The sequence below is a fragment of the Sinohyriopsis cumingii genome, chromosome 17 (genome assembly GCF_028554795.1).
Source record: "Sinohyriopsis cumingii isolate HCF-2022 chromosome 17, ASM2855479v2, whole genome shotgun sequence".
Classification (NCBI taxonomy): domain Eukaryota; kingdom Metazoa; phylum Mollusca; class Bivalvia; order Unionida; family Unionidae; genus Sinohyriopsis; species Sinohyriopsis cumingii.
In genome coordinates, this window is record NC_142977.1 from 76,177,512 (window position 1) to 76,202,279 (window position 24,768).

Sequence of the window (24,768 nt, forward strand, 5' to 3'; positions counted from 1 at the left end):
GTGAAAATTTAAGAGGAACTTTCACAGGGTTCCCATGCTACTGGGAAATCGGGAAAAAGTCTGGAGAAATTATAATATTTTCCCGACCATGAAAAGTTTTTGAATTTCGCAAATATTTATAAAAGTCAAGGAAAAAAACAGGAATTTTCTACCACCACTTGATGCTCGAAACTGTCGCATAATGGAGTCATAACTAAATTAATCGAGTTCTAACCAGAATATTCAGAGGGTACAGTATGAATTATTTAGTTGCTTGCAATAAACATATATGTTAGTCAATCCAAATGCCAAGTGGATTAGATTCATCTAGTAGACTTATTTTCAGAGTCAGCTCGATATCTGCATCTTTCCTTGCATGGAAGGTTTGAAAACCAATCTTGCATCACAAGAGGCCAACATGGTGGTGGCAAAGTGTAGCTGCTTGCCGGTTTGCCTGGTAAACTTTAAACATTGTCAGATCGAGTGATTCTTGCACTAAATTGATATGAAAATTACTTCTTTTCTCAGAAATTGTGAGTATTAAAATTGTTATGTCTTTAATCTGCTGAAAGACAAGATGAAACTACGCCATTGATGAAATGTGACCTGGTACTCCTGACTAGCATTGCTGGTCACATGAGTACACAAATCCATCATTCCACATTTTCAACTGTTGTAGAGAAAAAAGAAAACAATTTTAAAATTAAATGAAAGTCGTATACTGGTTGTAATAAAAATACAAACAAATGAAAGAACACAAAAGTCTCCATATTTTTATATTCCAAGAACAACTTCATGAGTTTTGTTGTATCACATGACTACCATGTTGACGTGTGCTCTCTGCTTGATAAATCAGACTGGCATGATTGCTAGCTTTTACAAAAAATATCTGACTTTCATTTAGTATAACTGAATTTCTGTACAACAACAACATTATTAAGGAGTTTATTGTTGATATAACATGACTATTGGTCTTTCAATGTCTCATTTGAGATTTGTGAAGTCATGTGACTAGTAGTACAAATGACAAGTACTTGGTCAGGTTTCATCTGTGCCATAGTTTTGTCATGTCTGTCAGTGAATTGATGACATAACGATTATAATACTTGCCATTTCTGAGAAAATAAATCATTTTCCTATCGATTTCATGCAGGTATGAGTCGATATAACCTAAGTTTAAATTGTCTAGGCCCACTGGTAAGCATGACTGCCATTTGTCGCTAATGCACGGTGGTGGCAAATTCCAAATTTTTTATATGCAGTTGCATTGACCCACACACTCCAACCTAAATGTCCAAATATGAAAAATGGGGTGGGAATATTCAGAGGAAACTCTGACTGCTATTCGTTTTAAGCTAATTTTATAGTCCAACTTTTTTAATCTCAAGAGTTGAAGTGAGAAATTGTCGTTCCTTGTATTATATATTAAAAATATGATATGAACAGGAAGACACCTGATTAAAGGCCAATTCATAATCTCTACAGGTTTAGGGACTGGTTTACAAGAAGACAAGTTGATTTTACAGAAAATTCAGTCCTTGTTTATACAACACTACATAATTTTGAAGGTCTTTTGTCAAAATTTAAATGAGCCCTTTGAAAATGTTTTTTAAATGATGAATTTTTAACCAGATCATCTTAAGAAGATTAGGTTGTTTGAAAAATCTTGTTTGGGTTTTTATTGACGCAGATAAAGTCAGGGTTAAACTCTTTTTGTTACAAGATAAGATTCTAATTATTTGCTTTTATTGTTGTTTTTTTTATACTGTAATAAGAAATTTTACTTTCTGTGAGATGCATATACATATATTGCTGTATAATTCTTTAGAATTAAAGGTTTGAAAGGAAACAAAACATCATTTATGTTCATTATGTTGTTCCCACCCAGCAACATAATGCAGCAAAATAAAGTTCGAATTTTTGTTCTGTACACTGAAATGACTTTACATGCCAGTTTATAGGAATATAATCAAACTTGGTTTGTTTGATACACTTTGTGGTTTTGTACATGATCGTCATCTAACTTCAATGTTTTTGGAGAGCCTTGAAAGAGAAACATCTTTAGATTTAGAAAAAGCCTGTTTTATAATCTAAAATGTTCATTAATTCCATTCATTAATGGTCATATATGAATCTTGAAAAAAGTAATTTCATCATGGAAAAAGTCTGAAAATGACATGGAAATTTCTCGTTAGAAAAGCATGTGAACCATGCTTTCAGTATAGTGAATTAGATCCCAAATAAACCTAAAAGTTCTACTACTTGTCCAAGAGTATAGTGTTCCAAATGAATTCTAATATTGAATATGCTAATATACCAATAGTCCTGGATGAGCTGATGTGCCAGTAGTCTTTATGTATCTCAGTGATATTATCCAGAATGTCTTTCAGTGAATTCACAATAAGCCCAGAGTATTGCTTTTGCTCCAAATATCAATGAGCACTTTGTAATTCCAATGAATAAGTTTTAAATAAATGATTCCTTTCAAATTATATTTGAACACAAAAATAAATTACAGAGACTGAAGTTAAAGGAAAATGAATAATTTTGTTTGTCAGAACTTTATATAAAAAATATAACAATAAAATGACCAGGATGTGGGTCAAAAGTTTCCTTTCAGAACATTCTAAATTTTGTACACAAGGCTAGACCTTGAACACAGATATCTGTGAACAGCTTTTTAAAAAAGATTAAAGTCAGGTAGGCCATTTCTACATAACTAAATGACTGGCATGAACATGGGTAAGGAAGAACCCTATTTATTTCTGATTAAAATATTCAGATCAAGGTCACAATGACTGAAGCAGAAAAATTATTTTTGTACAATAATTCAGGTTCTCCATTATCTACAGATGTTTGAAGTTTGTGGATGGCCAAGGTCATTGTGACTGAAAAAAGACTACACAATAACATTATTTCTACATCACAGACCTGAACCAAACCTTGTGGCTGGCTTACTCTTGGGGGTCCGTGATAAGCTGATCGATTTTGGGGTCAAATGGTCAAAGTTACTGTGATGGACAGAAGAAAGGTGGTTTCTGCAATAACTGTTAAGCATTGGATGGGCATATAATGTGTACACTGTACTCATGTTCCTTTGTGTAACACAATACAGAGCATTTGTCAGGATGAAAGGACATAAGCCTGTCGTTTTCATGATAATTTACATTGTTCTGAGTTGGGCATCCTATCCATGATAATTTACATTGTTCAGAGTTGGGCATACTCTCCATGATAATTTTCATTGTTCAGAGTCAGGCATACTATCCATGATAATTTTCATTGTTCAGAGTTTGGCATACTATCCATGATAATTTACATTGTTCAGAGTTGGGCATGTTGTACACAATATTTACATTGTTCAGAGTTGGGCATGTTGTACATGATGATTTACATTGTTCAGAGTTGGGCATTCTATCCATGATAATTTTCATTTTTCAGAGTTGGGCATACTATCCATGATAATTTTCATTGTTCAGAATTGGGCATACTATCCATGATAATTTTCATTGTTCAGAGTTGGGCATACTATCCATGATAATTTACATTGTTCACAGTTGGGCATGTTGTACATGATAATTTACATTGTTCAGAGTTGGGCATTCTATCCATGATAATTTTCATTTTTCAGAGTTGGGCATACTATCCATGATAATTTTCATTGTTCAGAATCGGGCATACTATCCATGATAATTTTCATTGTTCAGAGTTGGGCATACTATCCATGATAATTTACATTATTCAGAGTTGGGCATGTTGTACATGATAATTTACATTGTTCAGAGTTGGGCATGTTGTACATGATAATTTACATTGTTCAGAGTTGGGCATGTTGTACATGATAATTTTCATTTTTCAGAGTTGGGCATTCTATCCATGATAGTTTACATTGTTCAGAGTTGGGTATGCTATAGATGATAGTGTACACTTTTCAAAGTTGGGCATGTTACACTGTTCAGTGTTGGGCATGATATACTTGATAATTTTAACTGTTCAGAGCTGGGCATCCTATCCATGATAGATTAATTATAATTCATATTTACAGGAAAAGAATACTACAGGTTCTCCTCTTCAACACAACTGGTGACAGAGATTCATATATGTTGTTGAAACCATTAAAGGTACACTTTCTTTCACCTCTCTCAATCTCTAATACACACAAACAATTATGGATGTATAGATGATAGATACATAGATAGGCAGGTAAATAGATAGATACCAGTAGGTAGGCATGTGAATCAATGCATATCTTTTTGTGGGAAAAGGTCAGATTTGTAGATGTAAAATTCTGCTTTTACATTCGACAATTAAAGAGTTTTGCTGCTAAATTGTTTGAATTTATCTTTAAAAAAAATAGTAATTGATAGTCAGATATGACCTCATTTGCTTGATTAGCTTTTTCACAATTTGAATTCCCTAATATATTTGCAGTTTATTTATGTTGCAAAATTTCTGATTTTTCATGAAAGAAGTTTTGTGTTTTGGTTTTATTTTACATTATCTTTTGACAATTGTTTTTTTATATCTTAGATCTTTATAGATTTACATTTATTATTTCTTGTCATATGTATGGTAACTGTGAAAACAAATATTACTAATTATTTTGACATCAAAATAATGAACAGTGAATTTTGAGTATATTATTAAGTTCCAGTATTGTGTTGTATCTTGTTTCAGAAATAATCAATTTAAACTCAGCCTTGTTTGTTTTACAGGCCTGTGATTTTGACCTGGTAGTATTTTGTCCTAACATTGCCAGTCTAAGGGCTAACAATGCAGGTTTGTTGTTTCTGTTCTATTGCATTTTACCTTTTCATCATGTTAGTCACCTTTGTTGACAATCTTGTTAACTCATTATATCAACCGAAGGGCTATCAACCGACACCTGGTGTATGATGTTACATAACTGTACCTCAGCTTTTAGGAACATGTCCGACTGATTGGAGTAAATACAGAAAATACAGCATCTCATTCTCTCATTTTGTACTCAGTGGAAAGGCTGTTCGCTTAAGTTTAATGTAGGATGGTACATTATTGTAGGCCAGCTTGTCCCACAAACTGGAATACAATATAAGTAAAAGTGCATTTTAGGATCTTATTATATACCTAATGGAAGTATGTCTTATTATATACCTAATGGAAGTGTTTCTTATTATATACCTAACGGAAGTGTGTCTTATTATATACCTGATGGAAGTGTCTTATTATATACCTAATGGAAGTGTACCTTATTATATACCTAATGGAAGTGTATCTTATTATATACCTAACGGAAGTGTGTCTTATTATATACCCGATGGAAGTGTGTCTTATTATATACCTAACGGAAGTGTGTCTTATTATATACCTGATGGAAGTGTGTCTTATTATATACCTAATGGAAGTGTATCTTATTATATACCTAATGGAAGTGTGTCTTATTATATACCTAATGGAAGTGTGTCTTATTATATACCTAATGGAAGTGTGTCTTATTATATACCTGATGGAAGGGTAACTTCTTATATACCTGATGGAAGGGTAACTTCTTATATACCTGATGGAAGTGTGTCTTATTATATACCTGATAGAAGTGTGTCATATTGTATACCTGATGGAAGTGTGTCTTATTATATACCTGATGGAAGGGTAACTTCTTATATACCTGATGGAAGGGTAACTTCTTATATACCTGATGGAAGTGTGTCTTATTATATACCTGATGGAAGTGTGTCTTATTATATACCTGATGGAAGTGTGTCTTATTATATACCTGATGGAAGGGTAACTTCTTATATACCTGATGGAAGTGTATCTTATTATATACCTAATGGAAGTGTGTCTTATTATATACCTAATGGAAGTGTATCTTATTATATACCTGATGGAAGTGTATCTTATTATATACCTGATAGAAGTGTGTCTTATTATATACCTGATGGAAGTGTGTCTTATTATATACCTGATGGAAGGGTATCTTATTATATACCTGATGGAAGGGTACCTTATTATATACCTGATGGAAGTGTGTCTTATTATATACCTGATGGAAGGGTATCTTATTATATACCTGATGGAAGGGTACCTTATTATATACCTGATGGAAGTGTATCTTATTATATACCTGATGGAAGTGTGTCTTATTATATACCTGATGGAAGTGTGTCTTATTATATACCTGATCGAAGTGTGTCTTATTATATACCTGATGGAAGGGTAACTTCTTATATACCTGATGGAAGTGTATCTTATTATATACCTGATGGAAGTGTGTCTTATTATATACCTGATGGAAGGGTATCTTATTATATACCTGATGGAAGTGTGTCTTATTATATACCTGATAGAAGTGTGTCTTATTATATACCTGATGGAAGTGTGTCTTATTATATACCTGATGGAAGTGTGTCTTATTATATACCTGATGGAAGGGTAACTTCTTATATACCTGATGGAAGTGTATCTTATTATATACCTAATGGAAGTGTGTCTTATTATATACCTAATGGAAGTGTATCTTATTATATACCTGATGGAAGTGTGTCTTATTATATACCTGATAGAAGTGTGTCTTATTACACTGGTCAACAGTGAAATCATTACTGACTTGAAAAGGCCCTAATCTGTAGTATTTTGGTGTGCTGAACACGAATATAACCGTGAAAAATTTGTATTGGCTCTCGTTTTGAAGATATTCATATACCTCATTTTCTATGTTTCACTGTGTAAATTTCTCCAGTAGGACTGCAGCAACATCCGGAATAATGATGTAACATTGCATAATACCATCATGCTCACATCATCCACAGTTGATTGCATCATTTTCTGATGCAATGCAATACTAATGCCATGCGGCTGCTGAAGTAAGTTGACGTCAGCAGTGTACTATACATGTGTAGGCCTATTATACTAATGCCAGGCGGCTGCTGAAGCTGACGTAAGCAGTGTACTATATAAAGCCCAATCAGATAGGTTCAGCATTTAAAATATTTTAGACGTTGTGCGAGACAGTTCAAGCTACTGTTACATAAAACTTATTATTTTATCCATTTACGTACAATAAAGAACAGTAATGCCTCGAAAGTGTGTTAATACCGCGGACAATTTTTGCTATATTTGTGGGGAAGTGACATTTGCCAACCAGAAGAAAAGTATCAATTCTCAAGTGAAGAAGGCATATCATCTTTACTTCGGATGCAAGGTTGGTGACCAAGACAAGCCTTGGGCTCCGCATATATGCTGTGCTACATGTACAACACAGCTTTCACAGTGGTTGAATTGCAAAAGGTCATCAATGCCGTTTGCAGTCCCAATGGTGTGGAGAGAGCCAAGCAACCACCTAAATGACTGTTACTTCTGCTTGGTTCCTCCTCTTTCCGGCGGAATAACGAAGCGAAAGAAGTCGAGAATAGTCTACCCAAACATTCCGTCTGCATTGAGACCAGTTCCACATGGTGAGGGACTTCCTATTCCAGAACCTCCAGCAGAATATTCTCTTGATTCATCTGACGAAGACAAAGGTGAGTCGACCTGTTCTTCTCCTGGTCCATCAGCATGCAGTGATCCAGATTTTCACTGTGGTGCATCATCAACCCCACACAGAATAACACAGGAAGAACTAAATGACCTGATTCGTGATTTGGACTTATCAAAGAACAAGGCAGAATTGCTAGGATCAAGACTCCAACAATGGAATCTTCTAGAAGAAGATGTCACAATTACTGCATATCGAAAGCGCCACCAGCAATTGGAGCCTTTCTTCAGAAAGGAAAGTAATCTGATATTCTGTTCCGATATTGAGGGCCTCATGAATGCTTTAAAAATCACTCATGACCCACAAGAATGGAGACTATTTGTGGACTCTTCGAAACTGAGTCTCAAGGCTGTGCTTTTGCACAATGGAAACATTCTTCCATCTATTCCAGTAGCGTATGCTGTCCACATGAAAGAGACATACGATAACTTAAGGCAGCTACTGAATTCCATTGAGTATAACAAGTACAGCTGGCACCTCTGTGGTGATTTGAAGGTAGTTGCCCTTTTAATGGGACTGCAGCAAGGATATACAAAATACATGTGTTTCTTATGCGAGTGGGATAGCCGAGCAAGGGAAATGCACTACATGAGGAAGGAATGGACTCACAGGCAGAATGTAGCCATTGGAGAGAAGAATATCCAACACCCAGCTCTGGTTGAGGCTCAGAAAATCTTGCTACCACCCCTTCACATCAAACTAGGTTTGATGAAGAACTTCGTGAAAGCCATTGACCGGACTTTGCCAGCATTCCGATACCTGCATGAAAAATTCCCTCGACTCAGCGAAGCAAAGATTAAAGAGGGAGTTTTTGTGGGTCCTCAGATTCGAGAGCTTTTCAAAGATGACCGGTTCAACAACTTGCTGGAAGGTGACGCGAAACAAGCATGGAATGCTTTTCGCCTAGTTTCTACAAACTTCCTCGGAAATGTTAGGGCAGAAAACTATAAGGAACTAGTAGAAGACATGTTGATGAAGTATAAGAAACTTGGCTGCAATATGTCTCTAAAGATTCACTTCCTTCATTCCCATTTGGATTTCTTTCCTAGCAACTGTGGTATTGTTAGTGATGAACACGGCGAACGTTTTCATCAAGATATCGCAATAATGGAATAAAGATACCAGGGAAAATGGTCCACTACAATGCTGGCTGACTACTGCTGGACACTCCTCAGAGATGCTCCCGAACAGCTGTACAAGAGACAGGCGAAGAAATCTAAGATGTAGTCAATGACTTGATTTTTTATAGGCAGGCTATTACAGTTGACCTTTTACTATTGGAATGCATTTCGTTATGTAAACATTAATTTCTTGCAGATTACAAAAAAACTAGAGCCAATTTTGCAATTTGACTGTCATATTCGTGTTCAGCACATAAAAATTGATAAGAATTGACTAATTTTATTTCAGTAACATGACTTTTGTAAAAATTTGTTGTCCAGTGTTATATACCTGATGGAAGTGTGTCTTATTATATACTTGATGGAAGTGTGTCTTATTATATACCTGATGGAAGTGTGTCTTATTATATACCTGATGGAAGGGTAACTTCTTATATACCTGATGGAAGTGTATCTTATTATATACCTAATGGAAGTGTGTCTTATTATATACCTAATGGAAGTGTATCTTATTATATACTTGATAGAAGTGTGTCTTATTATATACCTGATAGAAGTGTGTCTTATTATATACCTAATGGAAGCGTATCTTATTATATACCTGATGGAAGTGTGTCTTATTATATACCTGATGGAAGTGTGTCTTATTATATACCTGATAGAAGTGTGTCTTATTATATACCTGATGGAAGTGTGTCTTATTATATACCTGATGGAAGGGTAACTTCTTATATACCTGATGGAAGTGTATCTTATTATATACCTAATGGAAGTGTGTCTTATTATATACCTAATGGAAGTGTGTCTTATTATATACCTGATGGAAGTGTGTCTTATTATATACCTGATAGAAGTGTGTCTTATTATATACCTGATAGAAGTGTGTCTTATTATATACCTGATAGAAGGGTACCTTATATACCTGATGGAAGTGTGTCTTATTATATACCTGATGGAAGTGTGTCTTATTATATACCTGATGGAAGGGTAACTTCTTGTATACCTGATGGAAGTGTGTCTTATTATATACCTGATGGAAGTGTGTCTTATTATATACCTGATGGAAGGGTAACTTCTTATATACCTGATGGAAGTGTGTCTTATTATATACCTGATGGAAGTGTGTCTTATTATATACCTGATAGAAGTGTGTCTTATTATATACCTGATAGAAGGGTACCTTATTATATACCTGATGGAAGTGTGTCTTATTATATACCTGATGGAAGGGTAACTTCTTATATACCTGATGGAAGGGTAACTTCTTATATACCTGATGGAAGTGTGTCTTATTATATACCTGATGGAAGTGTGTCTTATTATATACCTGATGGAAGGGTAACTTCTTATATACCTGATGGAAGTGTATCTTATTATATACCTAATGGAAGTGTGTCTTATTATATACCTAATGGAAGTGTATCTTATTATATACCTGATGGAAGTGTATCTTATTATATACCTGATGGAAGTGTGTCTTATTATATACCTAATGGAAGTGTGTCTTATTATATACCTGATGGAAGTGTGTCTTATTATATACCTAATGGAAGTGTGTCTTATTATATACCTGATGGAAGTGTGTCTTATTATATACCTAATGGAAGTGTATCTTATTATATACCTCATAGAAGTGTGTCTTATTATATACCTGATGGAAGTGTGTCTTATTATATACCTAATGGAAGTGTGTCTTATTATATACCTAATGGAAGTGTGTCTTATTATATACCTAATGGAAGTGTGTCTTATTATATACCTAATGGAAGTGTGTCTTATTATATACCTGATAGAAGTGTGTCTTATTATATACCTGATGGAAGTGTGTCTTATTATATACCTGATGGAAATGTATCTTATTATATACCTAATGGAAGTGTGTCTTATTATATACCTAATGGAAGTGTATCTGATTATATACCTGATGGAAGTGTATCTTATTATATACCTGATAGAAGTGTGTCTTATTATATACCTGATAGAAGTGTGTCTTATTATATACCTGATGGAAGTGTGTCTTATTATATACCTGATGGAAGGGTATCTTATTATATACCTGATGGAAGGGTACCTTATTTTATACCTGATGGAAGTGTGTCTTATTATATACCTAATAGAAGTGTGTCTTATTATATACCTAATGGAAGTGTGTCTTATTATATACCTGATGGAAGGGTAACTTCTTATATACCTGATGGAAGGGTATCTTATTATATACCTGATGGAAGTGTGTCTTATTATATACCTGATAGAAGTGTATCTTATTATATACCTGATGGAAGTGTGTCTTATTATATACCTAATGGAAGTGTGTCTTATTATATACCTGATGGAAGTGTGTCTTATTATATACATGATAGAAGTGTTTCTTCTTATATACCTGATAGAAGTGTATCTTATTATATACCTGATAGAAGTGTGTCTTATTATATACGTGATGGAAGTGTATCTTATTATATACCTGATAGAAGTGTGTCCTATTATATACCTGATAGAAGTGTGTCTTATTATATACCTGATGGAAGGGTGTCTTATTATATACCTGATGGAAGTGTATCTTATTATATACTTGATAGAAGTGTGTCTTATTATATACCTGATAGAAGTGTGTCTTATTATATACCTGATGCAAGTGTATCTTATTATATACCTGATGGAAGGGTATCTTATTATATACCTGATGGACGGGTACCTTATTATATACCTGATAGAAGTGTGTCTTATTATATACCTGATAGAAGTGTGTCTTATTATATACCTGATGGAAGTGTGTCTTATTATATACCTGATGGAAGGGTACCTTATTATATACCTGATGGAAGTGTGTCTTACTATATACCTGATGGAAGGGTACCTTATTATATACCTGATGGAAGGGTATCTTATTATATACCTGATAGAAGTGTGTCTTATTATATACCTGATAGAAGTGTATCTTATTATATACCTGATGGAAGTGTGTCTTATTATATACCTGATAGAAGTGTGTCTTATTATATACCTGATGGAAGTGTATCTTATTATATACCTGATGGAAGTGTGTCTTATTATATACCTGATGGAAGTGTGTCTTATTATATACCTGATGGAAGTGTATCTTATTATATACATGATGGAAGTGTGTCTTATTATATACCTGATGGAAGTGTGTCTTATTATATACCTGATAGAAGTGTGTCTTATTATATACCTGATGGAAGTGTGTCTTATTATATACCTGATGGAAGTGTGTCTTGTTATATACCTGATAGAAGTGTGTCTTATTATATACCTGATGGAAGTGTATCTTATTATATACCTGATGGAAGGGTATCTTATTATATACCTGAAGGAACGGTATCTTATTATATACCTGATGGAAGTGTGTCTTATTATATACCTGATAGAAGTGTGTCTTATTATATACCTGATAGAAGTGTATCTTATTATATCCCTGATGGAAGTGTATCTTATTATATCCCTGATGGAAGTGTGTCTTATTATATACCTGATAGAAGTGTATCTTATTATATACCTGATGGAAGTGTGTCTTATTATATACCTGATAGAAGTGTGTCTTATTATATACCTGATGGAAGTGTATCTTATTATATACCTGATGGAAGTGTATCTTATTATATACCTGATGGATGGGTATCTTATTCTGTACCTGATGGAAGTGTATCTTATTATATACCTGATGGAAGTGTATCTTATTATATACCTGATGGAAGTGTGTCTTATTATATACCTGATAGAAGTGTGTCTTATTATATACCTGATGGAAGTGTGTCTTATTATATGCCTGATGGAAGTGTGTCTTATTATATACCTGATAGAAGTGTGTCTTATTATATACCTGATGGAAGTGTATCTTATTATATACCTGATGGAAGTGTATCTTATTATATACCTGATGGAAGTGTGTCTTATTATATACCTGATAGAAGTGTGTCTTATTATATACCTGATGGAAGTGTGTCTTATTATATACCTGATGGAAGGGTACCTTATTATATACCTGATGGAAGTGTGTCTTATTATATAGCTGATAGAAGTGTGTCTTATTATATACCTGATGGAAGTGTGTCTTATTATATAGCTGATAGAAGTGTGTCTTATTATATACCTAATGGAAGTGTGTCTTATTATATACCTGATGGAAGTGTGTCTTATTATATACCTGATACAAGTGTGTCTTATTATATACCTGATGGAAGTGTGTCTTATTATATACCTGATGGAAGTGTGTCTTATTATATACCTAATGGAAGTGTGTCTTATTATATACCTGATAGAAGTGTGTCTTATTATATACCTAATGGAAGTGTGTCTTATTATATACCTGATGGAAGTGTATCTTATTATATACCTGATGGAAGTGTGTCTTATTATATACCTGATAGAAGTGTTTCTTATTATATACCTGATGGAAGTGTGTCTTATTATATACCTGATAGAAGTGTGTCTTATTATATACCTAATGGAAGTGTGTCTTATTATATACCTGATGGAAGTGTGTCTTATTATATACCTGATAGAAGTGTGTCTTATTATATACCTGATGGAAGTGTGTCTTATTATATACCTGATGGAAGTGTGTCTTATTATATACCTAATGGAAGTGTGTCTTATTATATACCTGATGGAAGTGTGTCTTATTATATACCTGATAGAAGTGTGTCTTATTATATACCTGATGGAAGTGTGTCTTATTATATACCTGATGGAAGGGTACCTTATTATATACCTGATGGAAGTGTGTCTTATTATATACCTGATGGAAGTGTGTCTTATTATATACCTGATGGAAGTGTGTCTTATTATATACCTGATGGAAGTGTGTCTTATTATATACCTAATGGAAGTGTGTCTTATTATATACCTGATGGAAGTGTGTCTTATTATATACCTAATGGAAGTGTGTCTTATTATATACCTAATGGAAGTGTATCTTATTATATACCTGATAGAAGTGTGTCTTATTATATACCTGATGGAAGTGTGTCTTATTATATACCTGATGGAAGGGTATCTTATTATATACCTGATGGAAGTGTGTCTTATTATATACCTGATGGAAGTGTGTCTTATTATATACCTGATGGAAGTGTGTCTTATTATATACCTGATGGAAGTGTGTCTTATTATATACCTGATGGAAGTGTGTCTTATTATATACTTGATGGAAGTGTGTCTTATTATATACTTGATGGAAGTGTGTCTTATTATATACCTGATGGAAGTGTGTCTTATTATATACCTGATGGAAGTGTGTCTTATTATATACCTAATGGAAGTGTGTCTTATTATATACCTAATGGAAGTGTATCTTATTATATACCTGATAGAAGTGTGTCTTATTATATACCTGATGGAAGTGTGTCTTATTATATACCTGATGGAAGGGTATCTTATTATATACCTGATGGAAGTGTGTCTTATTATATACCTGATGGAAGTGTATCTTATTATATACCTGATAGAAGTGTGTCTTATTATATACCTGATAGAAGTGTGTCTTATTATATACCTGATAGAAGTGTGTCTTATTATATACCTGATAGAAGTGTATCTTATTATATACCTGATAGAAGTGTATCTTATTATATACCTGATAGAAGTGTGTCTTATTATATACCTAATGGAAGTGTATCTTATTATATACCTAATGGAAGTGTATCTTATTATATACCTGATAGAAGTGTATCTTATTATATACCTGATAGAAGTGTATCTTATTATATACCTAATGGAAGTGTTTCTTATTATATACCTGATAGAAGTGTGTCTTATTATATACCTAATGAAAGTGTGTCTTATTATATACCTGATGGAAGTGTGTCTTATTATATATCTAATGGAAGTGTATCTTATTATATACCTAATAGAAGTGTGTCTTATTATATACCTGATGGAAGTGTGTCTTATTATATACCTAATGGAAGTGTATCTTATTATATACCTAATAGAAGTGTTTCTTATTATATACCTGATAGAAGTGTGTCTTATTATATACCTAATGAAAGTGTGTCTTATTATATAGCTGATGGAAGTGTATCTTATTATATACCTAATGGAAGTGTATCTTATTATATACCTAATGGAAGTGTATCTTATTATATACCTGATAGAAGTGTATCTTATTATATACCTGATAGAAGTGTATCTTATTATATACCTAATGGAAGTGTTTCTTATTATATACCTGATAGAAGTGTGTCTTATTATATACCTGATAGAAGTGTGTCTTATTATATACCTAATGGAAGTGTATCTTATTATATACCTGATGGAAGTGTATCTTATTATATACCTGATAGAAGTGTGTCTTATTATATACCTAATGGAAGTGTATCTTATTATATACCTGATAGAAGTGTATCTTATTATATACCTAATGGAAGTGTTTCTTATTATATACCTGATAGAAGTGTGTCTTATTATATACCTAATGAAAGTGTGTCTTATTATATACCTAATGGAAGTGTGTCTTATTATATACCTGATAGAAGTGTATCTTATTATATACCTGATAGAAGTGTATCTTATTATATACCTGATAGAAGTGTGTCTTATTATATACCTAATGGAAGTGTATCTTATTATATACCTAATGGAAGTGTATCTTATTATATACCTGATAGAAGTGTATCTTATTATATACCTGATAGAAGTGTATCTTATTATATACCTAATGGAAGTGTTTCTTATTATATACCTGATAGAAGTGTGTCTTATTATATACCTAATAGAAGTGTGTCTTATTATATACCTGATGGAAGTGTGTCTTATTATATATCTAATGGAAGTGTATCTTATTATATACCTAATAGAAGTGTGTCTTATTATATACCTGATGGAAGTGTGTCTTATTATATACCTAATGGAAGTGTATCTTATTATATACCTAATAGAAGTGTTTCTTGTTATATACCTGATAGAAGTGTGTCTTATTATATACCTAATGAAAGTGTGTCTTATTATATAGCTGATGGAAGTGTATCTTATTATATACCTAATTGAAGTGTATCTTATTATATACCTAATGGAAGTGTATCTTATTATATACCTGATAGAAGTGTATCTTATTATATACCTGATAGAAGTGTATCTTATTATATACCTAATGGAAGTGTTTCTTATTATATACCTGATAGAAGTGTGTCTTATTATATACCTGATAGAAGTGTGTCTTATTATTTACCTAATGGAAGTGTATCTTATTATATACCTGATAGAAGTGTATCTTATTATATACCTGATAGAAGTGTGTCTTATTATATACCTAATGGAAGTGTATCTTATTATATACCTGATAGAAGTGTATCTTATTATATACCTAATGGAAGTGTTTCTTATTATATACCTGATAGAAGTGTGTCTTATTATATACCTAATGAAAGTGTGTCTTATTATATACCTGATGGAAGTGTGTCTTATTATATACCTAATGGAAGTGTATCTTATTATATACCTAATAGAAGTGTGTCTTATTATATACCTGATGGAAGTGTGTCTTATTATATACCTAATGGAAGTGTATCTTATTATATACCTAATAGAGGTGTTTCTTATTATATACCTGATAGAAGTGTGTCTTATTATATACCTAATGAAAGTGTGTCTCATTATATACCTGATGGAAGTGTATCTTATTATATACCTAATGGAAGTGTATCTTATTATATACCTAATGGAAGTGTATCTTATTATATACCTGATAGAAGTGTATCTTATTATATACCTGATAGAAGTGTATCTTATTATATACCTAATGGAAGTGTTTCTTATTATATACCTGATAGAAGTGTTTCTTATTATATACCTAATGAAAGTGTGTCTTATTATATACCTGATGGAAGTGTGTCTTATTATATACCTAATGGAAGTGTATCTTATTATATACCTAATAGAAGTGTGTCTTATTATATACCTGATGGAAGTGTGTCTTATTATATACCTAATGGAAGTGTATCTTATTATATACCTAATAGAAGTGTTTCTTATTATATACCTGATAGAAGTGTGTCTTATTATATACCTGATGGAAGTGTGTCTTATTATATACCTGATGGAAGTGTGTCTTATTATATACCTAATGGAAGTGTATCTTATTATATACCTAATAGAAGTGTGTCTTATTATATACCTGATAGAAGTGTGTCTTATTATATACCTAATGGAAGTGTATCTTATTATATACCTGATAGAAGTGTATCTTATTATATACCTGATAGAAGTGTATCTTATTATATACCTAATGGAAGTGTATCTTATTATATACCTGATAGAAGTGTATCTTATTATATACCTGATAGAAGTGTATCTTATTATATACCTAATGGAAGTGTATCTTATTATATACCTAATAGAAGTGTTTCTTATTATATACCTGATAGAAGTGTGTCTTATTATATACCTGATGGAAGTGTGTCTTATTATATACTTGATGGAAGTGTGTCTTATTATATACCTGATGGAAGTGTGTCTTATTATATACCTGATAGAAGTGTGTCTTATTATATACCTAATGGAAGTGTGTCTTATTATATACCTGATGGAAGTGTGTCTTATTATATACCTGATGGAAGTGTGTCTTATTATATACCTGATGGAAGTGTGTCTTATTATATACTTGATGGAAGTGTGTCTTATTATATCCCTGATGGAAGGGTATCTTATTATATACCTGATAGAAGTGTGTCTTATTATATACCTAATGGAAGTGTGTCTTTTTATATACCTGATAGAAGTGTTTCTTATTATATACCTGATAGAAGTGTGTCTTATTATATACCTGATGGAAGTGTGTCTTATTATATACCTGATGGAAGTGTGTCTTATTATATACTTGATGGAAGTGTGTCTTATTATATACCTGATGGAAGGGTATCTTATTATATACCTGATAGAAGTGTGTCTTATTATATACCTAATGGAAGTGTGTCTTATTATATACCTGATAGAAGTGTTTCTTATTATATACCTGATAGAAGTGTGTCTTATTATATACCTAATGGAAGTGTGTCTTATTATATACCTGATGGAAGTGTGTCTTATTATATACCTGATGGAAGTGTGTCTTATTATACACCTGATGGAAGTGTGTCTTATTATATACTTGATGGAAGTGTGTCTTATTATATACCTGATGGAAGGGTATCTTATTATATACCTGATAGAAGTGTGTCTTATTATATACCTGATAGAAGTGTGTCTTATTATATACCTGATGGAAGGGTATCTTATTATATACCTGATGGAAGTGTGTCTTATTATATACCTGATGGAAGGGTATCTTATTATATACCTGATGGAAGGGTATCTTATTATATACCTGATGGAAGTGTGTCTTAGTATATACTTGATGGAAGTGTGTCTTATTATATACCTGATAGAAGTGTGTTTTATTATATACCTAATGGAAGTGTGTCTTATTATATACCTGATAGAAGTGTGTCTTATTATATACCTGATGGAAGGGTATCTTATTATATACCTGATGGAAGTGTGTTTTATTATATACCTAATGGAAGTGTGTCTTATTATATACCTGATAGAAGTGTGTCTTATTATATACCTGATAGAAGTGTGTTTTATTATATACCTAATGGAAGTGTGTCTTATTATATACCTGATGGAAGTGTGTTTTATTATATACCTAATGGAGGTGTGTTTTATTATATACCTGATAGAAGTGTATCTTATTATATACCTGATAGAAGTGTGTTTTATTATATACCTGATAGAAGTGTGTCTTATTATATACCTGATAGAAGGGTAACTTATTATATACCTGATGGAAGTGTGTCTTATTATATACCTGATGGAAGTGTGTCTTATTATATACCTGATAGAAGTGTATCTTATTATATACCTGATAGAAGTGTGTTTTATTATATACCTGATGGAAGTGTGTCTTATTATATACCTGATGGAAGTGTGTCTTATTATATACCTGATGGAAGGGTATCTTATTATATACCTGATGGAAGTGTGTTTTATTATATACCTAATGGAAGTGTGTCTTATTATATACCTGATGGAAGTGTGTCTTATTATATACCTGATGGAAGTGTGTCTTATTATATACCTGATAGAAGGGTACCTTATTATATACCTGATAGAAGGGTATCTTATTATATACCTGATGGAAGTGTGTTTTATTATATACCTAATGGAAGTGTATCTTATTATATACTTGATGGAAGTGTGTCTTATTATATACCTGATAGAAGTGTGTTTTATTATATACCTGATGGAAGTGTGTCTTATTATATACCTGATGGATGTGTGTCTTATTATATACCTGATGGAAGGGTATCTTATTATATACCTGATGGAAGTGTGTCTTATTATATACCTGATGGAAGTGTGTCTTATTATATACCTGATGGAAGTGTGTCTTATTATATACCTGATAGAAGTGTGTCTTATTATATACCTGATAGAAGGGTACCTTATTATATACCTGATGGAAGTGTGTCTTATTATATACCTGATGGAAGTGTGTCTTATTATATACCTGATGGAAGGGTAACTTCTTGTATACCTGATAGAGGTGTGTCTTATTATATACCTGATAGAAGTGTGTCTTATTATATACCTGATGGAAGTGTGTCTTATTATATACCTGATGGAAGGGTATCTTATTATATACCTGATGGAAGGGTATCTTATTATATACCTGATGGAAGTGTGTCTTATTATATACTTGATGGAAGTGTGTCTTATTATATATCTGATAGAAGTGTATCTTATTATATACCTGATAGAAGTGTGTTTTATTATATACCTAATGGAAGTGTGTCTTATTATATACCTGATAGAAGTGTGTCTTATTATATACCTGATGGAAGTGTGTCTTATTATATACCTAATGGAAGTGTATCTTATTATATACCTAATAGAAGTGTGTCTTATTATATACCTGATGGAAGTGTGTCTTATTATATACCTAATGGAAGTGTATCTTATTATATACCTAATAGAGGTGTTTCTTATTATATACCTGATAGAAGTGTGTCTTATTATATACCTAATGAAAGTGTGTCTCATTATATACCTGATGGAAGTGTATCTTATTATATACCTAATGGAAGAGTATCTTATTATATACCTAATGGAAGTGTATCTTATTATATACCTGATAGAAGTGTATCTTATTATATACCTGATAGAAGTGTATCTTATTATATACCTAATGGAAGTGTTTCTTATTATATACCTGATAGAAGTGTTTCTTATTATATACCTAATGAAAGTGTGTCTTATTATATACCTGATGGAAGTGTGTCTTATTATATACCTAATGGAAGTGTATCTTATTATATACCTAATAGAAGTGTGTCTTATTATATACCTGATGGAAGTGTGTCTTATTATATACCTAATGGAAGTGTATCTTATTATATACCTAATAGAAGTGTTTCTTATTATATACCTGATAGAAGTGTGTCTTATTATATACCTGATGGAAGTGTGTCTTATTATATACCTGATGGAAGTGTGTCTTATTATATACCTAATGGAAGTGTATCTTATTATATACCTAATAGAAGTGTGTCTTATTATATACCTGATAGAAGTGTGTCTTATTATATACCTAATGGAAGTGTATCTTATTATATACCTGATAGAAGTGTATCTTATTATATACCTGATAGAAGTGTATCTTATTATATACCTAATGGAAGTGTATCTTATTATATACCTGATAGAAGTGTATCTTATTATATACCTGATAGAAGTGTATCTTATTATATACCTAATGGAAGTGTATCTTATTATATACCTAATAGAAGTGTTTCTTATTATATACCTGATAGAAGTGTGTCTTATTATATACCTGATGGAAGTGTGTCTTATTATATACTTGATGGAAGTGTGTCTTATTATATACCTGATGGAAGTGTGTCTTATTATATACCTGATAGAAGTGTGTCTTATTATATACCTAATGGAAGTGTGTCTTATTATATACCTGATGGAAGTGTGTCTTATTATATACCTGATGGAAGTGTGTCTTATTATATACCTGATGGAAGTGTGTCTTATTATATACTTGATGGAAGTGTGTCTTATTATATCCCTGATGGAAGGGTATCTTATTATATACCTGATAGAAGTGTGTCTTATTATATACCTAATGGAAGTGTGTCTTTTTATATACCTGATAGAAGTGTTTCTTATTATATACCTGATAGAAGTGTGTCTTATTATATACCTGATGGAAGTGTGTCTTATTATATACCTGATGGAAGTGTGTCTTATTATATACTTGATGGAAGTGTGTCTTATTATATACCTGATGGAAGGGTATCTTATTATATACCTGATAGAAGTGTGTCTTATTATATACCTAATGGAAGTGTGTCTTATTATATACCTGATAGAAGTGTTTCTTATTATATACCTGATAGAAGTGTGTCTTATTATATACCTAATGGAAGTGTGTCTTATTATATACCTGATGGAAGTGTGTCTTATTATATACCTGATGGAAGTGTGTCTTATTATACACCTGATGGAAGTGTGTCTTATTATATACTTGATGGAAGTGTGTCTTATTATATACCTGATGGAAGGGTATCTTATTATATACCTGATAGAAGTGTGTCTTATTATATACCTGATAGAAGTGTGTCTTATTATATACCTGATGGAAGGGTATCTTATTATATACCTGATGGAAGTGTGTCTTATTATATACCTGATGGAAGGGTATCTTATTATATACCTGATGGAAGGGTATCTTATTATATACCTGATGGAAGTGTGTCTTAGTATATACTTGATGGAAGTGTGTCTTATTATATACCTGATAGAAGTGTGTTTTATTATATACCTAATGGAAGTGTGTCTTATTATATACCTGATAGAAGTGTGTCTTATTATATACCTGATGGAAGGGTATCTTATTATATACCTGATGGAAGTGTGTTTTATTATATACCTAATGGAAGTGTGTCTTATTATATACCTGATAGAAGTGTGTCTTATTATATACCTGATAGAAGTGTGTTTTATTATATACCTAATGGAAGTGTGTCTTATTATATACCTGATGGAAGTGTGTTTTATTATATACCTAATGGAGGTGTGTTTTATTATATACCTGATAGAAGTGTATCTTATTATATACCTGATAGAAGTGTGTTTTATTATATACCTGATAGAAGTGTGTCTTATTATATACCTGATAGAAGGGTAACTTATTATATACCTGATGGAAGTGTGTCTTATTATATACCTGATGGAAGTGTGTCTTATTATATACCTGATAGAAGTGTATCTTATTATATACCTGATAGAAGTGTGTTTTATTATATACCTGATGGAAGTGTGTCTTATTATATACCTGATGGAAGTGTGTCTTATTATATACCTGATGGAAGGGTATCTTATTATATACCTGATGGAAGTGTGTTTTATTATATACCTAATGGAAGTGTGTCTTATTATATACCTGATGGAAGTGTGTCTTATTATATACCTGATGGAAGTGTGTCTTATTATATACCTGATAGAAGGGTACCTTATTATATACCTGATAGAAGGGTATCTTATTATATACCTGATGGAAGTGTGTTTTATTATATACCTAATGGAAGTGTATCTTATTATATACTTGATGGAAGTGTGTCTTATTATATACCTGATAGAAGTGTGTTTTATTATATACCTGATGGAAGTGTGTCTTATTATATACCTGATGGATGTGTGTCTTATTATATACCTGATGGAAGGGTATCTTATTATATACCTGATGGAAGTGTGTCTTATTATATACCTGATGGAAGTGTGTCTTATTATATACCTGATGGAAGTGTGTCTTATTATATACCTGATAGAAGTGTGTCTTATTATATACCTGATAGAAGGGTACCTTATTATATACCTGATGGAAGTGTGTCTTATTATATACCTGATGGAAGTGTGTCTTATTATATACCTGATGGAAGGGTAACTTCTTGTATACCTGATAGAGGTGTGTCTTATTATATACCTGATAGAAGTGTGTCTTATTATATACCTGATGGAAGTGTGTCTTATTATATACCTGATGGAAGGGTATCTTATTATATACCTGATGGAAGGGTATCTTATTATATACCTGATGGAAGTGTGTCTTATTATATACTTGATGGAAGTGTGTCTTATTATATATCTGATAGAAGTGTATCTTATTATATACCTGATAGAAGTGTGTTTTATTATATACCTAATGGAAGTGTGTCTTATTATATACCTGATAGAAGTGTGTCTTATTATATACCTGATGGAAGTGTATCTTATTATATACCTAATGGAAGTGTGTCTTATTATATACCTGATAGAAGTGTGTCTTATTATATACTTGATGGAAGTGTGTCTTATTATATACCTGATGGAAGTGTATCTTATTATATACCTGATAGAAGTGTGTCTTATTATATACCTGATAGAAGTGTGTCTTATTATATACTTGATGGAAGTGTGTCTTATTATATACCTGATAGAAGTGTGTCTTATTATATACCTGATAGAAGTGTGTCTTATTATATACCTGATGGAAGTGTATCTTATTATATACCTGATAGAAGTGTGTCTTATTATATACCTGATAGAAGTGTGTCTTATTATATACTTGATAGAAGTGTGTCTTATTATATACCTGATAGAAGTGTGTCTTATTATATACCTGATGGAAGGGTACCTTATTATATACCTGATTGAAGTGTATCTTATTATGTACCTGATGGAAGTGTATCTTATACCTGATGGAAGGGTACCTTATGATATACCTGATGGAAGGGCATCTTGTATACCTGATCGAACGAGATCAGTTGTAGATTGTTTGATAATTGTAGGTCAGCTTGTGGGAGCTTATCCTACAAACTGGAGTAGACCATAAAAGCTACTCAGACCTAAAATAACTCAAATATATAAAAAAAAAAAATAGTTGCTAAAAATTTGAAAATGTCATTTTGCATTTCCCATTATGAGAGTGGTAGAGGCATATAATGTTGTCATTGTACATCTCCATCTATCTGTCCATCGTACCACCTTGACGATTTGTTTTTAGGTCATTTCAGGCACGTCATGGATTTATTTCTGGTTGAATTTATCAGTGTGTGCAATAAATTTTCTTAAGGTTTTTGCATATGTTACTTTTATATCTTAAGTTATATACATTTTACAGAATATTTTACCATCATTGCATGTAATATTTTATTTTGCACCAACTGTTGATATTTATTTCATGGGTTCATCTTCATACCTTTTTGGGGCATTCCTTTTGTTTGAATTATTCAAACTTGACCATAAGCTGGCACCACATAGCCACGTTTGTGCTGGTGTGCCATAAACAAAAATACACACACACATTAATAAAATTACACAATTTTAATATTCATTAAACAATATTTGTTTATGCAGATGAGTTGGTATAGTGCATATGGCATATGTCAGAAAGTCTTTTCCAGGAACAGGAAATATTAGTAGCTATCAAAATAGCTTAGAACTAAAATATTTCCATCACAAAATATCTAGGCACCATTATGAAGCTTAGACAATTTATTCCAGGACATATATGCTGGTCCATTTGATCTTGTCTTCAAGGTCACATTAATAGAAAATTCCATCAGTATTTTGATTTAACTTTTTTCATTTCTTTATATTTCCTTGACAGATTTTATTCATACATAGCATGGTTCATTTTTAGGCTAAGACAATTCATTCTGCAACATGTTGACTCTCACCTTTTGGTCAAGGTCACACATTTTTCAGTAGTGCTTTGATCATAGGCTTGGCATACAGGCCCTGCCTTTCTGGTTGGTTTACCAATACAAGGAAGAAATACGGAATGCACAAGTTTAAGTAGTTGAATAAGTATATAAAACCAAACTTCCCAAAAATGGCCCCTATATAGCCTAGACTACTTTACAGACTTGTTAACTTGTAATAAGGCCATTTATATACTAATAAACCTCAGTAGTCTGGCCACCTCTCTAAATCATATCAATAGTTAGTGGTTTAGTAAAGCTTGATTGTATTACTTTATATGTTATTCCCATCTATTTGAATTGTAGTTTTGATTTTTCTTTTCTGAGTTTGGTCCCAATTTACATCAAACTATTAGTCACAATTATTTTGTGCATCAGTATCTTCATTAACGTTCACGCTTAAGAA

At 32.0% G+C, this 24,768-nt stretch overlaps 1 protein-coding gene across 1 annotated transcript in view; it reads left to right on the forward strand.

The window, feature by feature from the left end:
* LOC149779265 (folylpolyglutamate synthase, mitochondrial-like) overlaps positions 1-24,768 on the forward strand; it is an 84,265-nt gene that overhangs the window by 57,810 nt on the left and 1,687 nt on the right. The window contains exons 12-13 of the mRNA XM_089939849.1: positions 4,025-4,100; positions 4,695-4,758. Coding sequence (XP_089795975.1) covers positions 4,025-4,100; positions 4,695-4,758 — 140 coding nt within the window. The remainder of the gene's footprint in view (positions 1-4,024; positions 4,101-4,694; positions 4,759-24,768) is intronic.